This window comes from Silene latifolia, chromosome 7 (genome assembly GCF_048544455.1).
Source record: "Silene latifolia isolate original U9 population chromosome 7, ASM4854445v1, whole genome shotgun sequence".
Classification (NCBI taxonomy): Eukaryota; Viridiplantae; Streptophyta; class Magnoliopsida; order Caryophyllales; family Caryophyllaceae; genus Silene; species Silene latifolia.
This window is the reverse complement of record NC_133532.1, coordinates 85,307,740-85,330,534: the sequence shown is the minus strand read 5'-3', so window position 1 is coordinate 85,330,534 and position 22,795 is coordinate 85,307,740. Positions and strand designations below refer to the sequence as shown.

Here is a 22,795-nt window from a genome sequence, read left to right as displayed (position 1 = left end):
GTCGAAGGACTAAGTACTACAGTCATTAAGCTTCAGGCCACCGTCGAAGACTTCAGCACTCGTGTCATCAATATGGAAAATAAGATTGACATGATGAAACCTTTACCATCTTCTCATACCCCAAGGTCAGGTCATAGCTTCAACACAACTCACCCATCTAAGAAGGCCAATGAAGACAAGGGAGTCAACCTCTTGGAAACTCCACCCAGAAGGCAGGGACGAGCTCATAGGGAATTCATTGACCTCGGAACCACGTATCAGGCAGCTCTACAAAGACTGGTTTCCCACGGAAAACTTCATCCAATTGGTCCAACCCCAGACCCTGAAAAGATATTTCCTAGGTGGAAGGGCAATTCATATTGTCAGTACCATCGAGGTAGGGGACACGATACGAAGCAATGCTTTTGTCTAAAGCATATTATTCAGGATATGATCGAGGATGACAAGCTTCCTGTGCCACCTTCCGTCAAGCAATCCAAGAAGATCGACCCTCTTGGGTTTAATATCATTAAACATGACCATGAATTATCCCTAGATTGTTCTCACCTCCTCGATCCTCGTGACGATGAATAAATCAATGTCCTCGAAGACGACGATATCCAAAGTGGAATGCTCATGCTTTCCATTGCCTTCAAAGATAAATTTTCGAAATTAGAGGGAGCCATTGATAACCTAAACTCTCGGCTTTCCAACATCGAGAATCAGTTTGCTGAAATGGGTAAGAAGCTTGATGCCCAACCTCTTAAGATGAAAAGTGTCCAGACAAACCCTCAACATGATAGTCCTAAGGAGAAAGCAAAAAGTGAGCAGTCTATTTCTAGTTCTTCTCATCCAAGAATCAAAATCAACAAAGGCAACCTCATGGAGCCTTCCTCAAAGAAACCTAATAACTCTCCAAGGTCAATCACAAAGGCTTCCGGCAAGAAGGATACGCCTCCTAGGAAATTTACCGACATTGGTATTACATACACCGATGCCCTTCAGAGACTCATAGAATGACGAATGTTGAATCCTATCGGTCCTACACCAGATCCAGAAAAGAAGTCTAGGTTCTGGGATAGTAATGCCTATTGCCAGTTCTTTGTTACAGAAGCAAGTAATAGCAGCCTGTCTTGCAAGTCTCATTTATGAGATTTGGTTAGTTAGAAACAAATGCAGGGTAGAGAATGTAATGCCACGGCCTGTTGTAGTTGTCAAACAGGTCAAAGCTAGTATATGTATGCGATTAAAACTCATGAAGGTTAGGCTAATATCACGCAGAGCTAGCACATGGGTTGATAGTTTATGTAACTCAGGGTAAGAAAACTTTGAAAATAGGTGGACTATTGTAATGTTGTTTGGATGGTTTAATTAATATACTTACATTTCCCAAAAAAAAATGCCTATTGCCAGTATCATAGGGGCAAATCACACAATACTGAGATATGCTATAAGCTCAAGCATGCGATCCAAGATATGATTGAAAGTGGGAAATTGTCCCTCTCAACCTTTAACCCACTAGGCAGCTTAGCCAATCCTCATAGATATACCACTTATCAGGAAACTCTTCTTGACCGTTATCCTTCCAGTGTTCCCAATGATGAGGACGAGGTGCTAAAATGGACGAATGCTCAAAGTCAAATGCGGAAGCCAGTTGCCAAAAGAAAAAATGTTCCAGCATGGGTCGATGATTAGGGGTTTATATTTAGGATCGAATCAAAGTCTGCGTCCGAGTCTTAGGCTTTCTTTCCCATAATTTTTCTAGTGTCTTTCTTCGTGTCCATTTCCATTCCTAGTGACAACCTGGGGACTGTCCCATGAGTCACATGTCTTCTCGAGTCTATACATTTATTATTCATTTCAATAAAAGTACACTTTTCAATCCACATATTTTATCATATCTCTTCCTTTACCCTTTTCTTGTGATAACAAGAATTGATTTGAGACATTTTAAAACGAACAACGCATGGCAAGTCGATGTGAGTACACTTAAATGATGTTCCATTTCAAGTTGTAGAGGACCTGAAACTCCGTGTCCATTTTCTTACCTATTCCATGTATGGCAATAGAAACCTCTTATACCCCAGTTTAGGACGAGCCTATCTAAAGAGATTCTAGGACGAATCCAGACCATCTCCCTTGTTAATGATCCATGATGGAAGGCAAGCCCATTCCCCACAATAAACAACCCGTGTTACTAAAGACCAACCCGTTTCACACCAAAGGTGCTATTCTGACCGAAATCCATTGTAGCAAGCTGATCCAAGACGATACGAGCCATAATTAAAGACAAAGGCTCAAGGCCGAAGTTATGCAAGCAAATCCAAGACGATACGAGCCATGATCAAAGACAAAGAGAAACTGGTGTCAATATCCGAGGCCGTAGTTGTGCCCGTAATCCATGACAAAAGAGTCAAAATAAGAAGGCTCAATCAAGCAAGTCAATGTCAATATCCAAAGTCAAATTTATCTTCAAAAACCTGAATCAAGAATCTGAGCAAAAAGCCGAGATATATTCTAGACCAAGAATCTGAGTCTGAATCAAGAACGAGCCTGAAATCAAATACTGGACGGAATACTGTTGAAGTCTATATAGAATAAAGACATCAAAGAAGATGGTCATCTAGCACCCTCACTTAGCCTTTCACACACCCTAAGTCCTTTTCGAGACCGTTACAGGGAGATAGTTAGGAATTTTGAGAATCCTCACAAGCTCGTCAAGTATACCCATCCTTTAGGGCCAAGACATGGAAATTTGAACCCATATCATTTTAACCTGCCCTTATGTGCTTAGGCTACATCAAGCCAGGAGACCCCATTTCCAACCCATATTACAAGTCATAATCCAATCGACCCTTAACTCTACAAAATCAAGCTCCAGAGATTTGCCCATCAAAGCCTCTTATTTCCGAGCTCCACATTCCAAATATCCAATCCAGTTTCACCTTGACCCAGACACGGAGTCTTAAAATAATTTGCTACCTAGGACGGAACGAACCCATATCCATCCTTAGGGTCCACTTTTAGGTGTGCTCACACGACAAGGAATTTTTTACAAAATTAGTTATACCTCTTTGGTCTATGATCAGAAGGAGTTATCTCAAATCGATTCTTCGAGTCACCAAAGGAAATTACACTCGTGACCCATGCACTTTAAGGCCCTAACACGATAGCTTAGGCACACACTTAGAACTACGATCTGGTTTGATTTCACTTCAGGTGAATACGTAGGCAGTCCTCAAGGACCTAACCATCGCAATTATCAACCAACCTCAATTATCCCAACCATCCCAACCATCAACTTTCAACCTCAATTATCAACCACCAACCATAAATTTTCAACCTCAATTATCGACACCCATTTTACAACCATCCCCACTTTTAACTTTCGACCTCAATTATCAACCACCTCAACTATCAACTTTCAATTTCAACCTTCCAAACATAATTTCCATTTATACCTCTTTACTGGGGGCTCCTTTTTGTCGCCCAGTCTTCTTTTTTACAAATTCCAGAGTCATTTTCTCATCCTGGGGGCTTCTCTTCCGAGGCGCCACCCTTCCTTTATTCCTCCTTTTTACTCTTAAGTCTCATTTGAGTCAAGCTAGTGCTTGGTCCAGACAATGGCAAGGTCTTAGATCGATTCTCGAAGTTATCGTGCCTCAAGAGGAGTCTTGTTACGCAAAATAATGTCAAAAGATGTCCAAGTAGACAGCTGATCCATGGTTGATGCCTTGCCTTTATATGTACCCATTGCAATTCTTCTACCTTTGGAACTGATACGCATTGTCACCCACACTTGGCTAGGGGTTGCGCATACTTAGGCAAAGTCTGTCAGATTCATCCCTGCGTCGCGTCAAATTTAAGTCAGCATTGCGTCTTACGTCGTAGTGAGTCTATATCACATCAAGTCATGTGACTAGAGCCCATTGAATATGCATAACACATTACAAGCAACAAATTTCATCTTTATTTCAAGCTTTAAACAAATTTTATAAAGAAAAGAGCATTCAAAACTTATATGTTTCCTTCCTCATTTGAGGTCCATGTGCTAATTGTGTTTCCTCATGTGTTGTGTGCTATTTGCCTATTAGATTGCGTTCTTATGTGGCTACTAATCATGAAGGTGAGTATCAGAAGCAGTGGTCGCTTCAAGTGAGGGCTTCGCTCAAGTCTTCATATTTTCCAGCAACGCTCAAGATATTCCCCAGCAGTATTCGCAGTATTGCCCAAGGTTTCTTCTATGACAATCAAGAAAATTACAAGAATTCATGATCACTAAATACAGTTCATGGGCTTCTCCTCTTTATTGGAATTTCGCTTGCGACAACTCGGGCAGATTTTTTTCTCAGCGGTGCCAAGGACGCGCCGTTGTCGATCAAATACTTTTCCCCAGCAATGCCAAGGACGCGTCGTTGTCGATCTATTATGTTCTCCTCAACGGTGCCAAGGGCGCGCCGTTGTCGACTCAACATATGATTCTTCTCCAGCAGAGTAATCAATGTGTTCCCCAGCGAGAGTTCGTTGTCGCTTACAACCCACGTATTTCTCAGAAACAGAGTTCGCTTGAGACCAACGCGAGCAGATTCTCCAGCGGTTTCTTCCAACGTCCTGCTGACCCTCATATGGTTTCCCACGGAGTTCAAGAGAAACAACTCCCGAAGAGTTCTGTACCTTCAGATCTTTCATAACTTGCCTTAAATCCTTCAGATTCTTTCAGAAACTTGCCTTAAATCCTTCAGATCTCTCAGAAACTTGCCTTAATCCTTCAGATAATCCTTTATTCCTTCAGGATAACCTTCATATGTTCTTCCATCAGACAACCCTCAGATAATCTTTTCAGTAACCTTCAGATAGCCTCTTTTCAATAAATTCCAGAAGTTCTTTTCAGTTACGCCCTCATGTTCAGTCCTTCAGAGAGTTGTCCTTCAGCCTTTCCTTTTAGAGATAACCTTCAGAGTTAGCCTTCAGAAGTGTTGAGAAGTTTATTCAGAATCCACGTAACCCCTAATGCCTTCAGACACCAAGTTATCTTCAGGCCAAAGAGTTTTGCCGAAACGCCTTCAGTCTCGTTTCACCCAGGGATGTCTCACGTATGGTTTCTTCTTATGGCTGACGAGCTTCCTTACGTAGTCTAATGGACTTTAAACGACCCTCCCCGGAAGTCGACAGACTCTAAAATGTTCCCGACTACAGGTCCTTGGCTCAGCCCCCTTGAGCCGCCTCGCGTCGCCATAGTCGTCAGGTTGTAATCTCCGATTGACCTGATGGCAATACTTTGACTTTCGTCTTGTCCAAGCCTCAGTCAAAGTGGGAGCTCTGTAGATACCTCATTTCTACACCTCCCGCCAACCACCCAGTGATGATTGGGCCGCATGTTTGATACGCGGAACGATTTTATGACAGTCCGTATGTTCATCGACAAGTGATAGCTCAAACACTCGAGTCAACCCCTTGGTCGTCATCTATGCACCGATACGGTCGTTTTGACAGTAATTAGAGTTGATTTGGAGTCCGGGTCAAAAACAGCTTCATTTTCTAAAAACCGTTTAAATACCGAGTCGGAATATTCCGGAATGTTCTAGAATTCTATGGATATTTATTCCTTATTAAAATTAATATTTTTTAGTAAATATCTTTCGTATATTGTGTTTTATGGAATAAGGAATTGTATATCTACCAAAATTCCATAATAAAACGCGGAAATTTTTCTTGCTGAGGAGGAAACCTCTGGGGAAATGACGCAACTGCTGCTGCGCCTCTTCCAAGGGTCGTAGTGGCTGATGCGCCTCTTCTCCAGCCCTCTTTTCATGTTTTTCAAAATATTTCCGTGATTTGTTTTCAAATCCGTGTCATTCCTAAACTCTTCCATATGTTTAGTATAAATAGAGACCTTCGGCCTCCATATTTGGCACGCAGGTGTTCCGCCCCTTATCTTCTCTCTCTTTGCATTCTAGACTACGCTATTGCTTTCAACGCCTACGTGCTTAATCAATCGACCATGTAAGCTCAGATCTTTCTGAGTCCCAGTCACGTTGCATAGACCGACCAATTTGACCAACTCCACCTTTTAATCAACCTAATCAATTTACTAAATCCTCTAACGAGGACACTTTCCACGCATATTCGAGTCGAGCAATCACTAAACGATAACTTTAGTCAATCTCGTTTCGTCAAACATGTAAGTCTGAGAGTGTAAATCCCATTTTATTATTGTACTTTTTATTTTGTATCAATTAATGTAGATCTATATCAAAAGCACGTTCGAAAACCGATTTAAAATCCATCTTTTAAAACCATTTTTTATAAAACAACAGAGGTCGGAAGTCGAGAAGAAACGCAGCAGCAGCTACGCCTCTTCGAAGGATCGCAGCATTGTTGCGCCTCTACTAGAGACTGCTTACTGCTCCTGCTCTTCTTCTTCTTCCTCGACTTCCTGCAAGTTTCTCTTTTTTCTTATTTCTTTCGTTTTTCTTTGTTTTCTTTGTTGTTTCAGCATATAAATCAAGTTTTAACAATTCCCTTTTGATTACAATGCTTTAATCATCCTTAATCCCGAGTAATTCAATACTTACGGGTTTTCGCCGTTTTAATACAAATCGATTCTTCGGGGTTTCGACTTGTTGTTGTCGAAGTTCTGGAATCCTAACTTGATACATAAATTTTCTTACGAGTCTTATTTGTCTAGTTCCATCTTAATTTAATCTCAAGTTTCCCTTTTTTGTATTTCCGACACGAGTTAATCATGTAAACCGCTGTAATTTCTCGTTTTTAATTCGTTTTATGACTTACCCAGATGCATATAATCGGTTAAAACACTTCAACTTGAGTATAATATCAACAATCGATCTTAAATCTACCAAGGAACGATAACAATGTTACGGTTCTGACTTCACAGCCAGAACCCAGCTCTAGAACAGACGCAAGGTGTGCTGCGCCTCTTCCTTCCAGGACGATCGATCTGCGCCGTTGCAGGTTGGTTTGTCTCTCGAACTCTCTCTCGCTTTGACGTAGCTCCTAATTACGGTTTAAATCAACTATTATTCGTACTATCACCTCTAATCTGACATATTTTCGTATTTTAATTCCAATTTTGTTTTCCTTTTATTTTCTTCTTCGAAATCCCGTCTTTGAGCGTGCTTTTGACCTAGATCAAATAAACTTTGTAAAGTTTGTAATTTTAATTATTGTAATTCATTTATTGTAATTATTTTTATATATGATTTAATTGTATGGCATTCACATAAATTGAATCTAACATCTACTTCGACCATATTGTTTGCTAAAACACGTGTTAACCGACATAGTCTTATTTCACATGCTAGGATTAATCTATGTTTGTTGCATTGCATATATTACATCGATGACATATCAAATATGAACAATTTCCCTAATCATTAGTAGAGTCCATTATCGAGGCGGGCGGGATTAGGTGTTCGAACTAAAGAGCTTCCTAATACGTACCCTCACCCCTTACTCCAGTTATCTCTGGACATCCGTGTCCATTGGCATCTCGAGAGTCATTCTAGACATGGAATGCTAAGGGTAACGAGTTCTTAGTGTTCATGTCATTACTTTGTGTCTTGACATGGCACGAGATATTCAAACGGTTTCCAATTTTTTCACAATAAGTTGGTGGCGACTCAACAAATGCAGGCTTTTTCAACCTTTCACCGGTTTCAATGCCTCACAAATTGGTAACGGCCCATGACGTGCTTTGGTAAACCAAGGTTCCGTGGGAGAAGTGTCGCCGCCTTGAAACAAACGCGCGGGTGGCCCATGTCCACATCTTGGAATAGCATATGTTTGGGTAAGACTTATAGAATGATGAGGGAATAATTGGGGTACCAAATGTAAAAGAGAGTGATGATATGAGTTGATAAAAGTTTTTAGAGGATATGAGATTTGACTTGGGGAATGGTATTAATTGAATAAATGATGACAAAAATTTATGAAACCGGAATATGAGAGTAAGGATATGGCATGCAATGCTTGAGGATTCAATCATGTTGTTAAGAGATTTGATCACTTGTATTACCTAGTATGGCCGCTTAATCTAGGTGTGTGTGTATGGTATGTGAAAGTGGTTGTGTCGGACTCCGACCCTAAGAGTGGTAGTATAGATGATGTTTGTGAAATTGCCTCCCAAACGTTAGATAAGCGCTCATGGTGTATATCTTGACCTGGTGGTAGTGCTTAATCGAGTAATAATATCGTTATTATTTCTTGAGAATAATGAGTAGTTAGACCGTGTCCATGAGATAGTGTAAGTGTTGTGGATACCGATGCGACTATGGCGGTTGTTGGTGATGGTATGGTAATACCGTCGCCGGTTTTGGGGGGATGAGATGGGATGGTTGTGAAAGTAACCATGACATAGTATGTTTGTGTCGGTAGTATGTCTCGGATATTTCAACGTAATTGTGTAGTGATGATGGCCATAAGGCCAAGAGTTTGTGTCTAATTCGGTTATTTAATGGTGCATTAGTCACCATTGGAGTCTATTAGCATTGTGTGATAAGATAGGAAAGCTTGGAAACGAGTTTAAGAATGAAAACCTTCTGCCCAGATGACACTTGACCAAGTGCACAACGCACTCGATTGAGTGACCCCCTACTCGGCCGACTGGTCTCCTACACTCGGCCGAGTGGCCGCGTACTCGGCTGAATGCCCTTCTACACTCGACCGAGTGGTCTCCCTTGACCATTGTTTTTTTAATACTCGACCAAATATAGAGTGTATACCCTTATTTTCGTGATTATATTGGTTGGCTTGTGTCGGATGAACATGTTGACCCCATATGGGTAAGACCTTGTGAATTGTTTAAGTTTGACCGTATTATGTGGCTTTTGATATCTAAGAGTGAAATTTAAATGAAATTTGTTAATTAACATTTGTTAATTGAAGTTATTTTATTATGTATAAGTAAGATGAAAATGCAAAGTTATGTGTCACATAGTGGTCATTGCATGATAGTGATTGTGGTCTTCCTTATAAGTGCAAGGGGTGATGATGGATGAGAACGGATATGGAAGCACGTGTGTGATCACGTGGTGGATTTGACGCGGTATATGCGCGGCATGATGTCCGGAAATGGGAATGTTGAACATTGTTGAGTAACATTACAAGTAATTTTGCATTAATTGATTGTTCCATCGAGTCTGCATAATTGGTGTCTTGAATTGATTAGATGTGAATGTACGAGGATTGACGTGATATAGATATGTAACAATAATCGAGTTATACACCGTGATAGATACGTATGCTTATAATCGACTTGAGTTGTGAGTTAGTTATGGGATTATAGATTGGAATCGTGGGTTAGACCTGGCGCTTGACCTTTAGGAGGCTCGTAGAGGTACCCGTAAAGAGACTTCTAAAGATGTTTCTAGATTGGGATTATAGTAATAGCATAACACGATACGAGATTTGATAATGGATTTGCAATTGGTAAGAGAGTGTGTGGAACCTGAAATATAGTCATTTGTGGAATTTAGTAACGAGCGTATGAGACCGCAGTTTGAGGTTTGGTAGTCGAACTTCGGGACGAAGTTCTCTTTTAGGGGGGAGTAGATGTAATAATTAGGAAATTTAGGAAAGCGAAAGTATAGATGTGAGAAAGTAGTAAGAATTGAGTGAAGAACTTTGGACGGGTGTGATGTTTAGAAAGAGCGTATACGGGTGATAGACAGGTGAAATGCGAGAGAATGCATGAGATTTGTAGAAAGGAGAGAGTGAGGTGAGCTTCGGGGACGAAGTTCTTTTAAGGGGGGAAGATTGTAATACTCCGTATTTAATAATTATATAATAATAATATTATATCGCATTTATACGAATTATGTCGAGACGGAATAATAATAATAATAAAATAATAATAATAATAATAATAATAATAATAATAATAATAATAATAATAATAATAATAATAATAATAATAATAATAATAATAATAATAATAATAATAATAATAATAATAATAATAATAATATGTAATTCGATACATGTATAATATACGTATACTACACCCATCTTATATACCCACACCTCACCTTATACACCCTTATCCACCCATCAACCCTATCTAAACACAATCTCACAATATCCACAAATTTTAGAGAGAAAGAGAGAAAGGAAGAGAAATGAAGATTTTGCCCTCCTCCTCGGGATCGTAAGGTAAAACCGTCTCACACTAGTTTTTATATTATTTTATTTAACCCGCCTCGACCTTGACCCGCCATAGACCGTCGCTGACCACCCACCGACCCCGTTGACCACCCAATTAGGGGTTTGACCGAGTCTATAAATGTTTATAGTTGTTTTGTGTGTCGGTCTTAAGACGGATTTTTGACCACCAAAATGGGACTGACTTGGGGAGGCATTGGGTGGAGGTTGTTGTGGGTAGTGAGGGGACCTTAGTGGTGGTCGTGGGTCATGGAATGGGTGGCTGTGGTGGTCGGATTTAGGCGTCAAAAGGGGGAGGCACGGGTTGTTGTTGTTGTTGTTTTCTGTTGTTGCCTCGTGGTGGCGACACCACCAACATGGTGGTCGAGGGTTGGGTCCACCGTGGTTAGGGGGACCATGGTGGTGGCAGGCGGCTGTGGCGGTGGAGGAGTGTTGTGGTGGTGTTGTTGTAGTTGTTTCGGGTTGTTATTGTTGATGCCGTTAGTTGTTGTTGGTTGGGGCTTCTGCCGGCCGTGGCCCACCGTGGGTGGTGGTGGTGGAAACTGTAGCGGCAGTAGGTGGTGGTGGTGGTTGGTCTTGAGTCGGGTTCGGGTAGTGTATAAGACGGGTTTCTATTTAGTTAATTAATTCGTATATAATTTAATTAGATTAGATTAGATTAGTGATTTTAATTAATTGAATTAATATTAAATTTAATCAGATTAGTTAGTAATTATATATTTAATTACTTAATTAGGTGACGGTTTTATGGAGCGGTATTATTATTGGATTTGGATTTGCTTATGGAGCTTGCTTAAAGGTAGGTTAATCCTACTCAGTTTCAATACGGGTGTATGGTCATATGAGTCGGCATTGAGTAGTCGTTATTTGCATTATAACATGTATCATGATGAGTCGGTTATTGGCATATTGTATGACATTTGGTATTTATTGTGTTGTCTTGTATGTCGGAGGACGTGGTGGTTTGACTGGTTACTTGTTTTGGAGATATAAGACGGTTGGGAGATCGTCTTGCGCTTAAGTCGCCTCTTGGAGCTTCCCACTCCAAGAGGGATGTGCACATTAATGGCTTGAGTCACGGAGGGACTCGTGTGGTTGAGAAACGACGTCTGGCAGAGGATCCGGTTGGCTTCCAGACCCGGTGCGTCTGGACGTGTCCCGGTACCTGTTTGTGATTATCGGTATGTCTGGGCGTGTCCCGGTACCAGTGTGGTTTTCGGTATATCTGGGCGTGTCCCGATACCGTGGTGGTGGTTGTTGATGGTGGTTCATTCATATCATAGTCATGTTGTATGTTCACACACGTTTGTGTGTCTGTGTAATTGTCATCTATCTCTTTTGGGGCGGCCTGTGTCGATCCATATGATATCCTTTGGTCATATGGGGAGCAGGTTAAGTACAGGTTGTTTGGATAGCACGCGGGAGACGGGACGAGCTTGGTGAGCACGAGACGAATCTAGTTGATTAGAAGAGTTTAGATGTCATGAGATGTACTTTCATTTATTCGTTTACGTTTATGTAATCATTAAACATTACATTAATAAATGTTCTTGATTGAAGTTTTGAATGGGTTTTCCTGGATGACATGTTGCAAGCCTTAAAATTTCCAGAGCAGTTCAGGAAGTGGATAATGCAGTGTGTCACAACTGCTACTTACTCCCTTAATCTTAATGGTAATGTATTTGGTTTCTTCAAGGGGAAGAGAGGGTTAAGACAAGTAGATCCCCTCTCCCCTTTGCTTTTTACCATTTGCATGGAATACCTAACTAGACTGCTGGCATACACTACTGAGGGACCTGGATTTAAATATCATCCTCTCTGTAAACCCCCTCAAGCTTACTCATCTTATGTTTGCTGATGAATCTTTTGCTATTTTGTAAAGGAGATGTTCAATCAATCATGACTATTCTAAGAACCTTCTCTACATTCTCAAAGAGTTCTGGCTTAAACATGAGCAAAGGAAAGTCTAATGCCCATTTTAATGGAGTGAATGAAGACCTAAGGAAAGATATTCTCCAAGTTTCAGGTCTTGTGCAAGGTAATCTCCCGTTTAGATACCTTGGGGTTCCCATAAATACTACAAGACTAAATACACATGATTGTTCCCCACTCATTGATAAGCTATTGAACAGAATCAGGGTTGTGGGAGCTAGGAAACTATCCTATGCAGGTAGGCTAGTACTAGTGCAATCGGTTTTGAAGACTCTTCATAATTATTGGGCCGCAATGTTTATTCTCCCTAATGGAATTATATCCAAGTTGGAATCTATTTGCAGAAATTTTCTGTGGATGGGGGAGTGGATTATATCAGAACACCTCTTGTCTCATGGGAAAAAATCTGCAAGCCAAAGAGAGAAGAAGGTCTGGGTCTAAAAAATGATGTCTTGTGGAATAAAGCAGAGGTTGGTAAATTGGTGTGGTGGATTGCATCCAAGTCTCACCATCTTTGGGTCAAATGGATAAATCATACATACCTAAAGGGCCAGAATTGGCAAACTTACTCTCCTTCCACAAACTCAAGCTGGAGTTGGAGGAAAATTTGCCTAACTAAAGAAGTCTTTCGATGCCTATACTGTGATTATGGAAGCCTCAGAAGGGACATGAATATACCATTGCTAAGGGGTATGAGTTTATTCGCCAAAAACAGACTGATGTTCCATGGGTTTCCCAGATTTGGAACAGGTGGTCTATCCCTAAACATAGCTTTCTGGTTTGGGTTCAGCAACACAATGGATTAAACACGAAAGACAAGCTACAAAATATTGGGGTCAATATGGATTCAACATGCTGCATATGTGGCCAAGACAGGGAAGACAACAACCATCTATTTTTCTCTTGCCAATACAGTAGACAAATCATTATGGAATATGGGAAATGGTTGGGGATGAATATTCCTTACCAGAATTTGCAGATATGGAGAGATAACAGAAGAGGATCCAAACTCAAGCGAGGTTTGATTAATGCCATTCTGAACGCCTGTATTTACACTATCTGGTTCCAACGGAATCGTTGTCGCTTGGAATTGCAGCTTCTCAGACCCACCATCGTTGCAAGACAAATTGAAGCTGATATGAGAACTCGTCTACGAAATTTGATTGTTCTGCCAGTGATAGACAAAGATAGGCAGTGGATACAAACCATTCTTGCTCTGGATTGACAAAAACGAGAAATTTGATTGATGAACAAGGGAGGATACCTTAGCGATGATGACGATCTCCCTGAGGATTGTTGTCTGATTTAGGGTTCGTTCATCTGATTTTGTTACTTTCCCCTTTTGTGTTTTGTGCTTGCTGATGTATGATACCGGGGGTGGGCTTTTAAGAGTTGGGCTTTTATCTCAGTCTCTAATTGTTTGGTTTGAGTTGCGATCCGGACTTTGAGTGCGGGCTCCTCTCAATGTATGGTGACGATCTTTTTTTTGATACTAATATATTCTTACATTTTATCAAAAAAAAGTTTTGAAACACTACCTCTGGAAACCGAGATGGTAACGCTCCAATTATCTTGGCCGGATAGTTGGGGTGTTACAGTAACTGGTTGTGTGAGATTTGTAACAGTCAATCAAATGTGACTGTTAGTGGGCGATTAAGGTGTTGTTAATGCTCCACTAATTACGTCATTGACTACTGCTTTTGTGTAGCAGTTTTTGGCTCCGTCTGTTGCTCTATTTTGCTATAAATAGAGCAACTCCCTTCACTCTAGAAAAACAACAACAACATTCTCTTCCTCTCTTCTCTCTTATATATTTTTGGCTAAAGATATTTCTGTCGTTCCAATGCTCTCATTTTCGAGTGGGCGTGCCTGAGTGCAGTAGTGTAAATTCTTGGAAAACTACCGGTCAATTGCCGATCGCCACCACGGTCGTATCGGAAAATAGTTTTTAAGGCAATGGCTCTCATACCACGTCACTACGAATCGGGTTCTAATTTTCTAATCTCTCTTTTCATTGTTACTGCACTTTCATCATAACAGTACTCTCGATTTTATTTTGGCTAGTATGCCCCTGTGATGTATTAAGACACTTTCAACTATTATTTTTATATTATATATATATTCGCTTTTTCCGAAAAAAAAAGAGCAAAATTGCTTATCCTGTTGCTCAAAGTGAGGAAGAGTGGTCGGGAAGAATAAATGTTGTGTAATTTGCCTTTGGGCTAATGTGTCATTGAGGGATCCTTTCTTTGATGATTTTTTGTGTAAATGATTGATTATTTCTTATTAATATATTACTTTCATTTCAACAAAAATAAATAAATAAAAAGATAAATTAAACACTGCTTTCGTGAGATTAACAAAGTTGCTAAATATATGACTTCTATTAGACATTCTTGTTCACAGGGGCGTCTTAAAATAAATGGAGGCCCAGTGTGACACAGGAAAATGAGGCCCCAAATATAAATGCACAAATATATTATAGTTCGATGTTTGTATTGAATTTCATTAATAAAAGCTTGTAATCCGGTGACCAAAAGCGGAGGCCCGGTTCCCACGCCCGTGGTTGCCCGTGGTCTTAGACACCTCTGCTTGTTCAACTCTTTAATGGTGGTTTGTAAGCCGATGACTTTAACAAATTACCTCGCTCATTTGGAAGGATGTGATATGTTGATCCTACCTTAAAAATCAATCTAATTTTCTTACCTTAGGCTAAGATTATCAGTAAGACTCTCCCAAGTCTTAAGACTCTACCACATCAGTTTTTCACTAACTTTTATTATTTTTTTATTGTTCAAACTCGTCTTAGATCTACATCAGACTTTATACATTAGCCGTCAGACTTACCTCATACTCTAATTTTCTACTTTTTCACTTCACTTTTTCTTTTTCTTTTTTTTACAAAAGAAATGACACATGATCCACTCATTGGATAATTTTCCTTCATAGCGGGGTCAAGACTCACCCAAAGTCTTAAGTTGAGTATTAGATTTCCAAGATTCAATTTAAAAACTTTATTAAGACTATGGTAGATTATTGATAATCTTGAGTGAATCTTGTCTCAAGACTTACCAAAATCTTCTTTCAAGAGTACCAATAATAATCTTACCCTTGTAAAAATAAAATGTATACAGTTTGTACCATGTGACATAGATCTGACAAACGGGTCGGGTCCCGGGTCGAGTCATACGGGTTAGGTCGAATACGGGTCGGGTCATACAGGTCAGGAGCCGGGTTAGGGTAAGAACATGGGTAAGAACATGGGTCAAGAAATAATGAGTACAAACCAGCCGGTGTTTTCTACCGGCCATCCTTTTGTGTTTCTTAAAATCCGTAGCTACTACTCTACTACATACTTTCTTTTCTCTTAATCTCTAAAATGTCTACTATCAGCCGAAAAAAACTTATCCTCAACACCGTAGCAGTTAACCTAGGTTGTGGTAGTTGTAGAAGGCCAAAACTTGCTTCCATCTTTAGCCCTAAAGCAAAGTCCAAAACTACCCCTAAATACCAAAAACATCAAAACTTGTCTTACTATCCTACTAGGGACAAAAGTGGAAATTCCTATGAATCTAGTACTTACCAAACAAACTCCACCTTTTCTCCTAACATTGACACCACCACGTCGTCATCATCCACGTCATCACAACCGTCCAAGGTAGACGGGGTCGGAGGGGTCAGGCCCAAATCAGTTGCAGTCGAGAAGGAGTCGAATGACCCGTATTTGGATTTCAGGCAGTCCATGCTTCAAATGATAGTGGAAAATGAAATTTATTCCAAGGATGACCTCAAGGAGCTGCTAAACTGCTTTTTACAGCTTAATTCACCTTCTCTTCATGGTATTATTATCCGGGTTTTTACTGAGATTTGGAATGGTTTCTTCTTTTCTGGAAAGACCAACTATTCTTCTCCTGGGTTCTATGTGCGTTCCAACTCATATGATATTTAGTCGACTCAGGGTAAGGCCGCGCGCGTACATCTGATGCTAGTATTATTATTCTATAATGGGTTTGGTTTTGCAGTGTCTTAAGGAGTATTAGTCGGTGTAATGGGTTAGCTAGGACTAATGTTAGTTAATAGTAATGGTGTAGGTAATGTGACGGCTAATTGTAACTCTCCGTAGTCCGTATTAGTTAACAATATCATATGATATGGAAAGAAATATTGGAATGCAGAATGTTACTCCGTATTTGTTAATTGTTACTTTTCCTCTATCTCATAGAATAGTTTAGATTTGTTTTATTTTATGAGGAAAAAATAAAATAAGTGTAAACTATTGACTGAGACGGAAGAAGTACCCTAGATATTTTATTGTTATATCTTCCATGCAAAACAAAATTTTCAGTTCCAATTTGCAAACGTCAAGATCTACTATATATAAAAGCTAAGTCTTTTAGAGACTCCTGATTGGTTGCTTATTTTTAGGGAAAAAAAAGGACTTCTCTCTTCAATTTCAATCGTGCAGTTCCTTAATTTTATGAACTTTAATTTCCATTTCTACACTTTACAATCTACTTTCCATAACTATACAAACACATATATGAAATGTATGGATCTCAATACATCTGCATTAAACTATGAACTAATTAAAAATTACATTTGCTAAAAAAATTACAAATAAATTAGAAACTAATTAAAAATTACAAATAAATTATGAATTACACTACAAATTAAATTACAATACTAATATGAAATATACAGAAGAATTAAAAACTAACATGTCCAAACTTCTACTTGCCGACTGACATATATGACATAGAACAATAGAAGTAATAAAAAAGGATATTCCATATGGTTCATATCTATATATTTTAGAAAAAAATTAGTAGATCTAACTATATGTTTATGGTAAAAACTATTTTATTTAATGTTTGTATATGGTAAAAATATTATTTTGGTAAGAATAATAATTTAGTTTTGCTGATAAATGAATACATTCCTAAAAAATATATTTTTTTTTTTTTACAATGAAAACTAGCATATTCAAATATGTAAGTTTTCGGTTTAAAATAGTAGGCTATTAAAATAAAAATATATTTTATATTTTTATTGAGGAATTATGTTAGCCTAATCTTATTGGGTTAGGTTTATCTAAAAACTAGTTTGAACACAAAACTCCGGAGAGACGGTCTCTCAATAGTGTTATTGAGAGACCTCTCACATGATGAGGTGATGGACATTATCGAATAGGTGTTAGTTTAAATCCGGGTGTCACATAATTCTAAAAAAAAAATGAAATATCCTAATCCCTTATGATCTCTTCATATGTACTTGATTCTAAGCATTAAGTAGCCTCTAAAGCTTTGTTATCTCAAATTCTAGCAAAATTTGTTAAGTACTAATCATCATAAGTGTAAGCCAATTTTTTTTTTTGGGGGGGGGGGGGGGGGGTGCTTGATAACCCATATGATTAATACAAAGACGGGTGTGAAATTAGTGAATAGTTTACATTTGCTATATTTTGGTAGGGAGAATAAAGCAAATGTAAACTATTGACTGGGACGGAGGGAGTATATATTTTGTTTGGACCATATACCTACCCTTCAAATATGGACAATTTATTTACACATGTCATTCTTATAAGTTAGTCATTTCAAAAATTTTTGTTCAATTAATAAGACCGTCTTACATAATAATAATAATAATAATAATAATAATAATAATAATAATAATAATAATAATAATAATAATAATAATAATAATAATAATAATAATAATAATAATAATAATAATAATAATAATAATAATAATAATAATAATAATAATAATAATAATAATAATAATAATTCAGCAGCGATCAGGCGATTTCTTGCGTTAGGGTTGCTTCCTCTGCCGCCGGCTGCCGCCAGGGCTCTACCCCACCTCATCACGCCGGCATTAGACCCCACGTCGCCGTCGTGCGTGACTGTGTGTGGCGTTTCTTTGCCGTTTGGCTTTTCGCAGGAATTCGCGTTTAGGGCATCCAACTTTTTCTCCGTTTGTGGCTTTCCTTTACTGTGATTGACGTACGTTGGCTTTCTTCTTCGTGTGTCCACTATGCCTTTCATCAACATTTCATCAACACTGGCGGCCTTTTGCGTGCGTTGGTGGTGTTGTTGATCGGGTTACTGACATTTGCGGGTTTTCGGTAAGTGCGACTGTCTGTTGGCGGTTTCTCTTGGGCTGCCGGTTGCATTTGTCGGAGAGGGGTGTTTCTCAGGTGAGGTTGGTCGTCGTCGGAGTTCTGGTTGGTTTTCCTTTTATTTTCTTTTCTTTTTTTTCCCTTTTTCTTGCGGTGTTTCGTCGCTGCCGCTGCCGCCATCAGATCTTTGGTTCTTCCGCCGGCGTCCTTGCTGCCTGGCTGTGGTGTTTGGTGTGGCAGAGCTTTTCAGGGGGTAGTGTTGGTGGTTGCAGGGGTGCTGCTACAGGCCGTCTTCTGTTTTCTTTTGCTTTCCTTTTGCTTCCCACCGTTGCTTGTTTGCTTGTTTGCTTTCGTCGGTCTTCTTTGGTTGTCTGCCCTTTTTGGTTGTCATCAGCTGCTGTTGGGAGTTCGGGTTGTATGGTTTTTGGGCTGTTTGTCAACCATTTTCGTTTTGGTTGGTGTGTTGGTCGTCCTTGGCTGTTCAACGCCATCGTGTGCGAGGAAGGGTGTTGGGGTTTTGTTGTCCTTTCATGCCTGAGCTAGTACGGTACCATTGTCCTTTTTCGAGTCTTCATGGGTGTCGGGATGGTTTCGGTAAGGGCCTTACAAAGGCAGCTTGGAAGAAACATTTGCAGGACCGACATTGTCATGACGGGGCGTTGGACGTTACGCGGCAGACTCTTTTCGATAGTTTGACTGTTTATTCCAATGCCGAGAGTTCTTTGAGACGGATGGAGCTCTGGTTGTGTGGGGTGTGTTTTATGACCCATACTCTTGGTGCTAGATGTCGGCATAATCGGGGTGATATTGTGGAGCATCCGGGGTGTGTTGATGGCATTTACACCTTCCATATTCATGGTATTCCGAGACCTTTGGCTCCTTCTACTTCGGTTTCTTCTGATGATAGTGTGGAGCTCGTTCAGTGGTCTATATCTTCGTTGGATCGTTTGCTGTCTTTGGGCCTTCGCCCTGTGAAATCTATTCCTCATAAGTGCCGTCTTGGGTTTGCTCGGGCTTTGAAAGGGGCCTTGGATGCGGTGTTTGATACCCCTAGTGATCTCTCCCGCTGGGTTCGTTTGCTTGCTTTACCTCTTTGTTTGCTCAGGACTTTCGCTCCTCGGAGTAATCATGAGTGTCGGACTGCTATTCGGCGTCAGCATCAGGAGGAGAGTATTGCCAGGGCTATTCTTGCTTGGGGGACGCCTGGGGGGTTTGCGGTTATTCAGGAGTGCTTTGATGAGGGTCCTTCTTCTTTTTCGTGGATGAGGATCTCGATTTGAGTGACCTTAACCTCCGCCAATGCCGGCGGAAGATATCGATGGCCATTATATCTTTTTTGTACGAGTGCTTTCTTCCTCGGGGTCGCCCCTACTCCGATGCCACTCTCGTGGCCCCGCGTGAGAAGCATCTTGTCGCCCCGCCTCCTTCATTGCCTCTTCTGTCTGGGGATCATCATCCTCTGGTTGCCTCTTCCGCGGTGGTCTTGGATATGATCCGGAGCTTCCCTCGCGGTACTTCTTGTGGGAGGGATGGTTTTCGTGCCCAGCACCTTATGGACTGTTTGAGTGGCGCTGCTGTGGCTATCTCCGATGATTTGATCACTTCTATTACTAGGGTGGTTAATCTTTTTCTTGAGGGTCGGTGCCCTCTTCCCCTGGGTGAGTACATTGCCAGCGCCCCTCTCACACCACTCGTTAAACCGGGTGGTGGAGTTCGTCCTATTGCTGTCGGTACGGTCTGGAGACGGCTTGTCTCTAAGGTTGGTGCTTCTATGGTTGGCCCGTCCTTATCTTCTTATTTTGATGGGCTTGATTCGGGGTGGGTGTGTCCGGTGGAGGAGAGGCTATCTTGCATGCCTTGAACCGGCTCATTGAGGCTCGGGGGAACAGTGGGGCTTTCTATGTTTTGGTTGATTTCAGAACGCGTTCAACCTTGTTGACCGTTCGACCATGCTTCGGGAGGTCCGCCGTCGGTGCCCGGCTCTCTCCCGTTGGGTGGAGTTTTGTTATTCCAGTCCGGCCCGCCTTTTTATGGGGAGCACCGCTTGTGGTCTTGTCGGGGTGTTCAGCGGGGGTGATCCTTTGGGGCCTTTGCTTTTCGCGTTGGTTTTGCATCCTTTGGTTTGCAAGATCCGGGACACTTTTGATCTCACTTTGCAGGCCTGGTACTTAGATGATGGCACCATTGTGGGAGATATTTTGGAGGTGGGGAAGGTTTTGGACTTGATTAGGTTGGATGGCCCTCTTTTTGGATTGCATCTTAATGTCTCCAAGACGGAGGTCTTTTGGCTTTGTTGAGGATCCCTGAGTCGGCTTCAGGGTTTTCCCCACTTCTATTTCTCGGCCTTTGCGTGGTGTTACGATTTTGGGAGGACACACAAGATACTTGTCCGGTTTTAGCGGCGAGATTGTGGCGACGAGAGTAACTAAGACCATTGAGCTAATGGACTTGGTTGCGAGGATTGAGGACCCGCAATGTGAGTTGCTTCTTCTTCGAGCTTGTCTTGGTATCTCTAAGCTCTACTTCTCCCTTCGTACTTGCTCCCCTAGTGTTTTTGGGTCTGTCCATCTTCCTTTTGATGCCGCTCTTTGTTCTAGCTTGGAACGTATTGTCACCGCGTCAGGGCCGGGTTTTGGGATTAGCGGTGGCGCCTTGCTACTTTCCCTTTTCATCTTGGTGGTCTTGGTGTCTATGCGGCGGGAGATGTTTTATTTTATGCTTTTATTGCGTCCCGCTTGCGGTCATTGGTTTGCGAGGCTAAGCTCCTCGGCCCTTCCGGTATTGTAGTCGGCGGCCCGCCTTTGATGATGTCGCGCGGTGTTTACTGCGACTACGGGTTACGATATATTAGGTCACCCTAGTGAAATTGCGCCCCAAACTTATGAAGAAATTGCAGACATTTATTTCACGACGGTTCTTTGTTGCCTCGTAGTCTGTTTTCTCCTTGACACCGCGCCGGCTTGCCTTATGGCGATCTCTCAAAGGCAGGTTCTCACCTCCTACGATTGGTTACGTGCGGTTCCTATCTCGGGGTCGACTATGAACGGAGGACTTACCGGAGTGTCTTTGGGGTATCGTCGGGTGTTCCGTTATTCACGGTATCTAGGCCCCGTCCCCGCTTGCTCTCGGGTTTTTTTCTTTGGGGATGTTTTTGGGGACCACGCTGTTTCTTATCGGTACCGTGGGTGTTAAACATCGGCATAACCTTGTCGGGACACCCTTTTCGGCATCGCTATAGATCCGTATTACCGGGGAAGGAGGTTGATATCGGTTTGGTTGATGGGCATGGTGGCTCTCTTCGTCCTGCGGATTTATTGCTTTATTCTTGGGACGAGGGACGTGATGTGTGCGTCGACCTGACGGAGTTCTTCACCTTTGACTCGATGGGTTGGCGATTTTGTGCCGGGCCGGGTTGTTCTTGTCTTTGCTCGGCGAAAGTGTGCTAAGTATGGGGATTTGTGCGCGGTAGCGGGTTATGGTTTCCTTCCTTTCTCTTTCTCTTCACTAGGGAAGCGGGTTGGATCTTTGTTGCCTTGCTCAAGCGGATCCGAAATTCTCGGTATCTCGGGATGCGGGGCTCGGGTTGCCGCTTACATTTTTACTAGACTTAGCTTTGCTGTTGCTAAGGGTGTGGGAGCTCAGATTGTTTCACGGCTCCCCACCAATTTCATGTAAACTTTTATTTTTGTTTTAATGAAAGCTGCGCGCATCCTTATAATAAAAAAATAAATAAATAAATAAATAAATAAATAATAATAATAATAATAATAATAATAATAATAATAATAATAATAATAATAATAATAATAATAATAATAATAATAATAATAATAAATAATAATAATAATAATTAATCTTCTAATTACTGATACATAGAGTTCGTTTTTATGTTCTTTCTTTCACAAAGCACATGTAATGTATACTCCTATGATCATCTTATCGATATCATTCCACCGTAAAGGCGTAAAAGATAAATCCGACTATGTTTTTGGCCACTATAAGCAAACATACAATTTAGTGACAACAAAATTATAGTTTTTTAAATTTTAACTTTAACCGTTAATAATAGAAACTCTGGGGGTGTTTGGTTCACGCGTGGGTATGGGTTTGGAATCGGTAATCATACCTGGGTGGTATCGGGTTGGAACTTGATACCTCATACCTTGTGTTTGGTTCAGTTTTGAGGGGTATGGGGTTAGAAATCAATCAAAGCTAAAAAATCTTCAAAATACAATATTTTTAATAATAATTTATATACTATTAAATCATGTAGATAAAATTTAATTAATTAAATAAATATATAAAAAGATTTTTTACAATTGTTTTTATTACTTTTTAATATTTCTAATTTGATACCATGTGTATCAATCTCATATCCACCCCACCTCTATAGGTATGAGAAACCCATACCTCATGGGTTTGAGATATGGGTATGAAACCTTCATTTTCGTCAAACAAACACGTGGTATGGGTTTGGTTCATTCCAAACCCATACCTCATACCTATATTGGGTGAACCAAACACAGAGCTTTCTTTCACAATAGTTAAGTGGCTCAAAAGATTTTGGGTTGATTCCCAAGT

General features: G+C 40.6%; 1 protein-coding gene across 1 annotated transcript; it reads left to right on the top strand.

The window, feature by feature from the left end:
• Positions 1–15,396: 15,396 nt before the first annotated feature.
• Positions 15,397–16,338, top strand: LOC141591165 (transcription repressor OFP6-like). Its single transcript, XM_074411562.1, has one exon. It carries the CDS (start codon positions 15,473–15,475, stop codon positions 16,040–16,042), a length of 570 nt encoding a protein of 189 aa, XP_074267663.1. The 5' UTR covers positions 15,397–15,472; the 3' UTR covers positions 16,043–16,338.
• Positions 16,339–22,795: the final 6,457 nt, after the last annotated feature.

Excerpts from the sequence above, each read along its gene's own strand:
- LOC141591165 (XM_074411562.1), top strand. The coding sequence starts at position 15,473 with ATGTCTACTATCAGCCGAAAAAAACTTATCCTCAACACCGTAGCAGTT.